The following is a 12,098-nucleotide window of genomic DNA, read 5'->3' on the forward strand; positions in this document are numbered from 1 at the left end:
TAAAACAATTTTTAATTTAATAGGAACAAACCAAGTTTAAATTAAAGAGGAATGTTTTTATTGCTGCTGCCTTTTTTTTAAAGAGGAAAAGCCTGGAAAATGCTTGTTGCCAATGCATGAATTCATCCCTTAGGATTCAGTTAAAGCCTAAATTGACTTAAGAAGCGCTGTAATGTTTTTGAGAAAATTTTCTGCAAAGTTAGCGTGCTTTTCAAATGGTAATGGCTGTCTCCTTACTTGAAATCCGATTTAATTTCAAAACCAAGAGTTTCCCGAATAATTTGCATACACCGTTGGACAGATATCGACGAGAGGAATCGGAATATGCCAAGAAAATATGTTCAAGCACCGTAAATTTTTGGAGAAAATTGGCAAAAATTGAATTTTTACTGTAGGAAGGACCTTTTTTATTATTGCAAATTGTTGAAAAAATTGTTTATGGCATCCAATAATTCAAATAATTTTCAATTGTCGTCCTGTCTCATTTAAGAGAGATATCTGGAATTTAAATTTTCAAAATCTACCAAAATTGGTTGAAATATCATAATTTATTCGATGAAAAGCAACGAAAGGTATCGTGTGTCCACTGGATTTGCATGCAAAAACGTTGCGGACGGCGGACGAGGGATAAGGTTGGCGCGGTTGTGGCGGCGGCGGGGCAGAGGGAGCGTGCGCGGGGCTGGAGCGGCAGCGGCGGCGGCCGGCGGGCGACAACGGACGGACAGAGTCTCACTCGCGTCAGTTGTGGCGTCTCAGCCGGCCGGCACACTCCAGCCCGCCCCCAGAGCCGCCCCCGCGGAGGCAGAGCTGCAGCCCCTCAGATCTCCGCCACAGCACGTGTTCGGCCCAGGCGATGGAGTGACGAGACTCGACCAACATGAGCCTTTGTCGCGCACTGCTTCTGCTGCTGCTGCCATTGTTGGCTGTGATCGTTGTCGTCGTCTCGGCCCTCCCGCCCGTCATCAGGATCGGTGAGTACCCGTTGAAGAATAATTCATTTATTCTTGAAAATCAAAATTGTTTGACCTATTGAAATTTTCTCCTAATTTAAAGAGGAATGATACTGCAAAAGCCTGGAAAATGCTTGTTGCCATTGCATAAACTCGACCCTTAGGATTCAGTTAAAGCCTAAATTGACCTAAGAAGCACTGTAATTTTTTTGAGAAAATTGGCTGGAAAGTAAGCGTGCTTTTCAAATGGTAATGGCTGTCTCCTTACTTGAAATCCGATTTAATTTCAAAAGCAAGAGTTTCCCCAATAAGTGGCATACACAATTGGACAGATCTCGACGAGACGAATCGAAATATGCCAAGAAAATATGTTCGAGCACTGTAAATTTTGGAGAAAATTGGCAAAATTTGAATTTTTGCTGTAGGAAGTTGTTGAACAAATTTTTTATTGATCAATTGTTTATTGCATCCAATAATTTAAATAATTTTCAATTGTTGCCCTGTATCATTCCACTTTTAAAAAAAATTGAACGTTGAAACTGGAATAAAACGAAGTTGATTCAATCTCACATGCTTGGATTGCAAAGGGGTGGAGGATATTGCTTTATTTGTACAAAGGGAAAAATCGCAATTAGCAAAAAGGACCAATTTAATGAATTTTTCGTGGAATCTCCACATCGCAGTCCAGTTAATTAGTAAGCAAGCAACATGTACGCAATATTCCGCTTTAGTAATAGGTTTTGCTAATTTCCCCGAAACTTTAAAACAATGGTTTCCATGACGGTCATTGATTTTTCTCGTTTGCAATCCAACATTGTATATTATTGCTCGTGAGGGAAAACGACATTAATTATTTTCAGTTGGAATATAAAAAGATGAAGACGTTTTATCTGAAATTTTATTTCATTAATTTTTAATTGAAATTAAGGAAACTGTATTTAACATGAACAGAAAATGAATAATTATACAGCTTGGGATTTAAATACCTGATTTTCCTAAAGCGCTCAGGATAAATAACTGGTTTAAAATCCGTTCCATTTTCACATGACTATAATTACTTCACTTACTGAATAAATTTTTAATTAATAATAATACTTGTGTAATTTACTCAGTGTGACGAGAGATTGCTCTTGAAAGCTATAGTTTTTTGCATTATATGTGCTAGCATTCTCCACCTTTTTTTGCTTGAATTACATAACTTACAATTAGCAAGAATAAACAAGTGTTGTCTTGTAAATTTTCCAATCTCTGTATATGGCAAAAATCAGCATCAAATGTGTTCTGAATTAAGAAAAACGTCTTAAAATCAATTTAAAACGACTTTTCGGGCCAAAACTGACTATTTCTTTTACCAAACACCATCAAATACTCCCAAAAATACAGATAAATATATACGATTTTCTTTTCAAACTTCATTCCCTCTCATGCTGTCCTAAAATTACAGTTTTTGTACTCTCTATTTAATTTTTTGATATCCAGTAGGCAAAAAAATCATATTTTAGTTCAATTTGCAATAGAAAGAAAGTTCAAATGCCCAAAAATCATTAACAAAGCGACTAAATTATTTGATTTGAAACTGTGTATGACTTTTAGAAAGAATAAAATAAATATATATAAAAAAACGACCAAAATCCCCAAGTAGGTCAGCACCAATTTTTCCTTTACACATTAATTTCAGAGCACCAATCAATCCAATCAATTATATATTTTAGCTCTAAATATCCCGCAATGCTCTGCAAAAACCAGAGGCTTTAGTTTCCAGTGGACTAATTGAATCCGAACATTTAACGTCTAACGCGATATATAGTTGCCGTTTATTGATACATCAACAGGCAGCACTGGTTTACACACAAGTTTTGTTTCACTCACGATTATGACGCACAAATGCCAGCTGTTACTTCAAATTTAGAAACAAAAACCGGAGCGATTACACAATGCATACATGCGAAATCCACATTGCTCAATTATTTAGGACAACGGCTGGCTGGCGTAAAGCCGCATTATTTTGCGGTGCGAATCACATCGCGAAAATGGCGTGCGCGCTGCTGACAAATTGTACACGGCTTGCTGGAATTTTATCGAAATTTCGCATCAAAAAGCTTCTATATACAGTGTGTGTGCGCTTGCCCTTGTGTCGAAGAGCTGAGAAGTGCTGCCGGAAAGCGTCGTCGGGGGAATACTCGTCGTTGAATGCCATTCATATTTTATGCTCTTGAGCCGAGTGAGGAGGCGCAGCTCTCGTTGCCATTCAAACGCTGTCGTGTAAACACTTTTCAGCGAGCGAAATCTTGAAAATTTTAATTTGTGAGAGCGTGCACTGCTCCACTCAGGCGAGAGTTTCGTTAACGAGGTTACGCCGAATTTCCTCAAGCTGATACACAATGCAGGCAGAAACAAGATGGAAATATCAGATGAAATAATTAAGTTCGTTAAGTATACTAACACAGGTATAATGATACAATATTTTAAATCTAAACACAATAAATGAGTTGCAATTTTTGTTAATTAAATTGTTTTCTAATTTACGTTACTTAAAGATCTAATTTGTTTATTTTTTGAACTTCATTGATTCTGAGGGCTTGCAATAATCCAGATTCGTGCGACGCGCAGATATGGCGTCCGATGGAGAATTGCGTGAAAAAACGGTCACGTGAAAATACGCGAAAAGAAGCAAGTTTTCGTCAATATTGTGACGTATAATTTGCATTACTCTTAAACTAATTGTGTCTTTTGGATCGTAAAAACAAACTTTTGACACTCGTGCGGCAATCCAAAGAGAGTTTTTTGTTTCCCACATTCAGACGCCATCTTGGATCTGCGCAGAGGGAACCAATTTCATCGCACATCTGGCCCCCACTGCAAAAATCCCGTATTTTTCCGGTAAAAGCTCACTCTTCTCCATAAAAAACTGATTGTTTCGCGGGTTTTTCCGCAATTTTAACGATTTTTTTCCGTAACTTACATTCTTGTAATAGATGGTAAATATTTCAAATTGGTAAAGACCAAAATATGAGCTAAATTTGACACTGTTTTCGCTAAATAATGGATTTTTTTACAAAAATGTCGAATATAATTTAAATACTCTCTGTCTTGTTTATAATATGACATTATTTTGGTCAAACTCGATCGAAAAGTTAGAAAAAACCACAATTGGTGGGGTTTTCCGGCTGTTTTTTTGCGTATTTTTAGCATTGAAAAATTGACACTCTCGGCAGTGAAATTAAAAGATAAAGATGCATGTATAAAATCTATATTTCATCCCAAATTAGGATTAACATTACAAAATGAAAAGACTACTCCAAAGTAATCTTCATTTTCAGTTAAGCAATAATTGGGATTGGGGGATGTAGGACACAAAAATTAAGGTGCAAGTAATAACAATTATTGTTAAACCTTAAAAAAGCTCTAAAATTATTACGTACAAAAATGTAGATCGAATTTCAGCTCCCTGTTACATTTTTTTGTTTATCAAATTAACAGCAAAAATGGCCGAGCAACTCAAATTAAAACAGAAATTTAAAAACATATATGTGATTAGTATGCAGGTCAGAAAGTCTTTTCTCCATCTTAACACATTATTTTCATTTGCTCTCGCCCTCCTCATCGCGTCCCCCACAAAAACGACCGGACAATTGAATGTAACGGCAAACGAGTTGTCATAAAAGAAAGAAGCCTCACTCTGTAGGAGTCGGTTTGTTACCGTTTTCGTCCCCCCTTTGACTCGGCAGCGAGCTGGTGGCAAAAGCTGTGTGTCCCAGTTTGTCAATTAATGTGAGTGGAGGGTAAAATATAAAAGGGGCGCCGACATTTCCTAATTACCCGGCACTTGCAACAATGCACTCTGCAGCGCAAAGGAGCAAGCTGATGGAACTCGAGTTTGATTGAGCTCCGCGAGGAGAAAATTGCAGAAATAGCTGTCCGCCCCGGATGCAGTTCTGCAATTATTGTATATGACGGCACAAAAGCTTCAAGAGCAGCGAAAGTTTTATTGAGTAGACAGTTATTTTATAGCTTTTAGACCATTTTCTTGCTCTTAGGAAGAAAGAAAGAAAGTTTTTTTTGCGAATTGAGAAGAAAATTGAAATATTACTGGGATTAATCTTGAAATCGATGTATTTTAATGTACTGAATTTTTAAACATTTAATTAAAGATTTTAAGAAGAAGCCTAGGGCAACAATTTAAAATTATTTGAATTGTTGGATGCCATAAACAATTTGTTGAACAATTTGCAATAGTAAAAGGACCTTCCTACAGTAAAAATTCAAATTTTGCCCATTTTCTCCAAAATTTACAGTGCTTGAACATATTTTCTTGGCATATTCCGATTCCTCTGGTCGAGATCTGTCCAACGGTGTATGCCACTTATTGGGGAAACTCTTGGTTTTGAAATTAAATCGGATTTCAAGTAAGGAAACAGACATTACCATTTGAAAAGCACGCTAACTTTCCAGCCAATTTTCTCAAAAAAATTAGAGTGCTTCTTAGGTCAATTTAGGCTTTAACTGAATCCTAAGGGACGAGCTTATGCATTGGAAACAAGCATTTTCCAGGCTTTTCCTCTTTAATAATTATTGAATAATAGCAACAATGCAACTAAAAAATGTTCAATAATCAATTTTTCTTAAAAAGCTATTACTGAGCTATTTTTTAAATTCTTGAAAACATCTTGGTCATGTCTTATGCTTAGTTTTGATTTATTCTTGATCTATTGTTGTGCGGCTTGAGAAGGAAATCCTCTTTTCAGAGAGATAAATACCGCTCTTCAGTATGCAAACAAGGCTCTCCATTTTAAAAGCTTACAAAACTTGAAGCTAATTTTCTCGGAAATTTTACTCAGCAAGCTTGACAAAATTAAAGTGGATCTGTGATACAAATTCAGGGAACACAGTTTGATCTTTACTAAGAAAACCCATCCAACATATTCAGTCAAGTTTCCTTAAAAAAATATATCGATCGTTATTCAAGTCTTTAATGTGTCTGAAATATATCTTTTCGATTCAGTCTTTCTTGGAAAGAGATATCGCCTGTTAATTCACCGCAAAAGTGTTTGTTCTCATTTACGTCACAAAAAGCCAAGATTATTTCCCGCATCGCCAGCAATACGAGCGCGGTGCGTTGGGCGGTTGAGCCTGTTGTAACCAAGAGAAGAAGAATGAGAAAACGTTTTGCAATTCAAATCGGCGCCAAATTCAATTTCATGCAAAGCGACTTTTAGCTCTGCTAAGACATCAGCGCCAAAGTTGCGAATTCAGACTGCTACTCTCTTAATAACTAGCAGCTCTGCCAACAAAAAGTAAAATCGGAATTTGTCTCTAATGGCAGAGAAAAAGCGGGAGGCGCGTGAAAAATGACAGCCTGCAAGCATCAATCACTTCCACGGCGTCCTACACTCAGTCAGGGTTGTGAATTTTAGATGAAGACGGTTCTTCTATCTTTAGTTTCAATTTGCTAGCTGCAAGAACAAGAGCATCATTTTTTTAAATATCGTATAATAACAGTTCGTTCTTTTTAATGGATGTTCGGCCTACTTTACAACTAATTGCTTTTGTAATTAGTTTCTTTAATAAAATTATAAAAAATGAAGGCTTGTGAAATTTAATTAGATATTTAGATTATTTATTAGAAGTGTAGTAAAACCAATTAACCACCATTTCCTTCGACTGTGATAGAAGAATTTTACCTTGTCTCAAGCTGCCAGAGCAAAAACGAGCATTGCTGAACGTTGATATCCATTTAATTATTGTCTTTTCTGTTGTAAACTTTTAGTCTTTAATAAAGCAATATGAAACGAACTGTGAATTTCAGGTGTTTTGTGTGTTTTCCAGGGGAGCATCAAATGTGCAAGATTCGTGTAAATTTAATTCACTTAAATCGTATTTAAAAAATATGTCTAAAAGCATGAAAATATAAAATTGTTGGCTAATTATTAGAAATGTCCCAAAAATTAAATAGTCAAGTGGAAAATGCAAAATTATTTTGATCTCTTTTCCAATCTAGTGTTTTTTTTTTTTTTTTTTTTTTTGTCAAATTCGAGTGTATTTAAGATCTTTTTAGTAATTCTTTTTCCGACAGAGGACAAGATTATTTCAGTTGCAAATATTTTTTTAATAATAATCAAATAATCAAAATAATTCTAATTTAAAAAGGATTAAACCTTGACCTCTTTTAAAAGGTAGTTCGCAAAATATGATCAAATATCGGAAACGTACTCAAAGGTTTTTCCAAATACAGAGAGCTCATTAATTTAGAAAGTTCTGGCGCTAATTTTGCAGTAAAAATAGATTTTTGTTATTTTTAAAGATTTGTCCAGACTTCAAAGAAACTCTTTTGTTAATTATCCTATCTCTCCGCGTTTAATGAATAAATCAAGTGATTATTCAAGCTCTTTAAGGCAGTTACAACTCTTACAGGAGACGGCGAAAATTTTGCCTTGCAAATTCATATAATTTAAAACCTTCTCTAGATTTGAGCAATGCCATCTTAAAACCGACAAGTTAATTTCTCTCTGAAACTAGCTCATGTTTTCCGCTCTGATTCAATAAAAGTACAATCTTAATATATCTAAAAATCATTAATAATAATCAGTAAGCGAAATCATCAATTTTTAATTTTTTAAAAAGCCTCTTGCTAAAGTTGAAAACCCGAGGGAGCACTGCGAGTAAAAATCTGTAAAATCAGCGAGCTTCGTTTCGATTAATTTCGCTTTCTTTCAAATTAATGACTGCAACAATTAATAAGGCATATCTGTCGTCGTCGGCGGAGCAGAATGGAAGTGAAGACGTCAAGAGGAGCCGGCCTGCCGCGGTGATTAATGGCCTAATGGGGCCGGCAAGAGGGGCGGGTGGGGCCTCTGGCTGATGTCCTCGCTCACCAGGAAATGTGTGTGCAAAGACATTTCGGCGATGGGATCAGCCAGTGGCCTGCCCGCGGTCGCCGCCGCCGCAGCTTTTAGCCAAATTGACGGCCCGAATTATTCCCCTCGTCCCCATCTGCATGCCTTCGTGTGCGTGCGTGCGTGTGTATGTTTACGTGTTTGAATAAATAATTGGCCCAATCTCATTTATGCATGGCTCTGCCACACCAGCTGCGATTACTTTGAGCCTGGTTAGCCCCTGACAACTCCCAATGGGACTGATGTTATATTATAGCTACCAATGCATTTCCCTAATATGTATTTTGAAAACAGATATGAAATGGAAAAATAATATGTATGCTGTTGTTCTTTGTCGAGCTGAAACTCTTGATGTTAACAGATTGTAAGAGCAAAAGCCTGGAAAATGCTTGTTGCCAATGCATAAACCCATCCCTTAGGATTCAGTTAAAGCCTAAATTGATTTAAGAAGCACTGTAATTTTTTGAGAAAATTGCCTGGAAAGTTTATGTGCTTTTCAAATGGTAATGGCTGTCTCCTTACTTGAAATCCGATTTAATTTCAAAACCAAGAGTTTCGCCAATAAGTGGCAAACACCGTTGGACAGATCTCGACGAGAGGAATCCCAATATGCCAAGAAAATATGTTCAAGCACTGTAAATCTTGGAGAAAATTGGCAAAATTTGAATTTTTACTGTAGGAAGGTCCTTTTGTACTATTGCAAGTTGTTGAATAAATTGTTTATCGATCAATTGTGTATGGCATCCAACAATTTAAATAATTTTCAATTGTTGCCCTGTATCATTCCACTTTAAAACAATTAGTGTTCATTTATCAGATTTATCAGCTTAATTTATTGTGTGTTAAATATTTTGATGGTGACTTTGGTGATCAGAGATTGCACCAGTATAATACACGATTGTTACTTGCCGCTCCAGTTGTCGAACCAATGTTAGATAACAAATATTTCAATAGAACATCTGAATGTATTTTGCCGAGACTGTGGAACATGTTACCGAGTGAGTTAAAAAATCTGAGAGACAAAAGTGATGTTAAGCGAAAAATCAAAAAGTGCCTGATAAACAATTGAATCGAACTCTTATCGACCATATACTGCATTAATCTCATGATAATGTGTACACGACTGTATTAAAGTATGCTGCCTTGTGCAGCTATGTATAAGCACCAGCCGTTAATTCTTCGGAATTGGCTGGACTTCCAAAGATTACAAATAAATATTCTTCTTAAAAAAAAAATGTATTTGATTGAGCAAAACCCGATTCAAAGGGGTGAGTTCAACCACCAGTGTTATGTAGCAAAAGAATTTGTCACCTATTAATTATTGAAAAAAAAATCAGTTCTGGTGTTTGATTAGTGTCCGATCGGATTTCTTCTGTAAACGATTACATCGACAAAATTCTTCTCTTTCATTATTCAACCCTTCATCCCCACAGTTATTTATGTAATTTATTGTTACTGGAGTATTTATCTCCGATTTTATATCGTGAGAATCGGATGTGAAAACGACAAAATACTTTTCTTCACATACAATTCGGATTATTTCCACTTTGTATCTTATAATTGTATACTAGAATTAAGGAAATCATGAGCTCAAAATTAACAAAAAAGTACATAAAATTTCGCCTTGACCATGATTAACAATTAAAAATGATACGATCTGGCTTAACGAGGCGAATCCAAGGCATTCTTCATTGTTAAAGTTTCTCTTGGGAAATGGAATATTGCGAAATAAAAAATGTTCCATAAAGCCAAATAAAAACAAAATTTTCTTGAAAATCATTAAAGCGAATTAATAGTGAAAATTCTTTGATCATGCCAATTTTTTCCTTCCAACTCAAAACATTTGTTGCCACAAACCAAAAAAAGTCTTAAATTAAAAAAATGCTATAACTCAGAAGGGTTTTAATCAATTATGTATGCAATGTTTTAATCAATCAAATTGAAAATAAAATTCATGGTGAACCAGCCCGTTGGCTCGCATTGTTCAGCGGCACTCTCAGGAGTGTCAAAGCAATGAGAGGTATTTGAGCAGTTCGGAGATCTAATACTGGCTACCCAATGTCAGAAATGGCAAAAAGTGGTTAGTTTAGTGACTCGAATTGCTCAAATTGCTCAACGGGCTGGGAGGCGCACCGGCGCCGACTCGATACTTGCTGCTTTGCACCTTTCCAGCATGCGTGATTTGGTTTCACGGGACGAATGTCTAGCGTTTCAATGCAGTCCTCGGTGCGGAGGCAAGTGGCCCTTCAGTGGGCTGGGTCCCTGTGCGGCCCGGTGCGCCCATTCAATCCGTTCGCGGTGTTATTGGGACCCGGGTTTCAGCATTCGTGCTAGTGCAGTGCGCGCCCTTCCCGGTCCTCCAGTCCTCGGACAGGGATAAAAAGAGCAAAAAAAATGTATGCAATGTTTTAATCAATCAAATTGAAATAAAATTCATGGTGATAAGTCGGGAAATCTGATCGCGAGAAAATGCATCTCTATATAAAAAGCTCTGATGGCATATGTTTATTTTATTGGATGCGCGTGATCGAAAAGAGTGATGCCGGCGGAGTGGCGGAAGTAACGAATGAGTGACACGACCCGGCCGCATCAAGAGGGTTGTTACTTTGATTCCGCACCTGGCCGGACCGACCGCAACACTCTGCTGCGGCGGCCACTCGATATACACGTGCCTGGCCCACTCACTCCACAGGGTGCAATTTTGGCCTCTGGCGTACGCCTAATGCACTGACAGATTGCCTAGCTAATTGATTACTCGCGCCAGCGCGGGCAGGCCCGCGCGCTCTTGAATTCATTAAATGCATGTATCGCTGGCTCACTGGCCGGCCGCTCGGCGCTACTTTGAATTATTCATCGTGATTTGACGCGCTGGGACGCGCGGGCACACTTTGTCCGTCGACGCCGCCACCGCCGCCGCCACTCACGGCTAATTGCTTCGTTTTCGATAATAAATCAAACGGAAGGTCTGCCGACGCCCCGCGCGAATGAGCTTAACTTTAGTAACGGCATAATTGCGCCCTGATTGATTCATTTTGCAATTAATCGCTGTCAAACTGCCGTGTACAAATATAATTTGCATTGCTGGCAATAGTTGTTGTCGAATGCTGACGTTTCATCGCAATCAAAACAGTAAATTGTATCTATATTTCCGTGTTCATGGGTGCCATTTAGATGTTTCTGATCAATATTTCTGACATTGAATAAATCCTTTTGAGCACAAAATGTGTTAAAACGTTATATTTGTTAAAATTAAAATTTAGATTTAGTTGTTTAATGAAATATTTGTTCCGGAGTGAAAATATAAAAAGCAGCGGGGGCCAGATGTGCGATAAAATTGGTTCGCATTGCGCAGATCCAAGATGGCGTCTGAATGTGGGAAGAAAAAAGCTCTCTTTGGATTGCCGTACGAGTGTCAAGAGTTTGTTTTCACGATCCAAAAGTAATGCAAATTATACATCACAAAATTGACCAAAACTTGCTTCTTTTCGCGCATTTTCACGTGACCGTTTTTTCGCGCCATAATCCACCGGACGCCATATCTGCGCGTCGCACAAATCTGGTCCCCGCTGATATAAAGTTTTGCTTTAAAGGATATCAATGCGTTTTTGACAAAAATAATAATCCATTAAAAGATGCAATTTTTAAATTCAGAAATTCACGATTCATCAACTGAGCTTTGAAAAAATTAATTACACATAAATTACTTTATATTCTTTACTATTTTACTATGCGAAATAATTTAATTCCAGATTTTTACACTATAACGTTTTTAACCAATATTGCGGATTGGAAGATTTCATCCATCCCCATTTTCATTTTAAATTCCGCCTTTTGAAATATTTTTCCTGCTCCGGAAAAGCGTTCTGTTTGAATACAAACTGCGCTAATGTTGGATGTTTGAATCATGTTCAGTTGTAACTCGTTTTTTTTTGTGTTTCACTATGCCCGCGGCACGCCTTGATTGGCCAGGAGGGAAGGACACACACACAAATTAATTGTGCCATCGCACCGGGAGCCCGGCAGAGCAAAAAGCGGCGGCGGCAGCCAGCAAGTGCGAACGACACACAAAGCGCCCAAATGGATCGTGCAGGCAGCACTTTCAGCTTTGCGCTCTCTGCTAATAACGATCGCGTGTGTTGCTATGATTAATAACGCACACTGGCCTCATTATCCGGACAAATTTATGACGCTGCAATAAGCAGCCTGTCGCTTTTTACCTACACACCGAGAGCAGAGCATTTAATATTGTTCGCGG

General features: G+C 37.6%; 1 protein-coding gene across 7 annotated transcripts in view; it reads left to right on the plus strand.

Moving 5' to 3' along the window:
• The first annotated feature begins 708 nt into the window (after positions 1-708).
• The window catches only part of LOC135946011 (glutamate receptor ionotropic, kainate 2), a 97,768-nt gene continuing 86,378 nt past the window's right edge, over positions 709-12,098 (plus strand). For 2 of the 7 annotated variants that reach the window (XM_065493999.1, XM_065494000.1), the window contains exon 1: positions 709-971. In XM_065493999.1, coding sequence (XP_065350071.1) covers positions 878-971 — 94 coding nt within the window. In that variant the 5' untranslated portion in view covers positions 709-877. The remainder of the gene's footprint in view (positions 972-12,098) is intronic. The other 5 variants (XM_065493995.1, XM_065494002.1, XM_065493997.1 and 2 more) reach the window with 3 other exon arrangements.

Source organism: Cloeon dipterum, chromosome X (genome assembly GCF_949628265.1).
Source record: "Cloeon dipterum chromosome X, ieCloDipt1.1, whole genome shotgun sequence".
NCBI classification, from domain to species: Eukaryota; Metazoa; Arthropoda; class Insecta; order Ephemeroptera; family Baetidae; genus Cloeon; species Cloeon dipterum.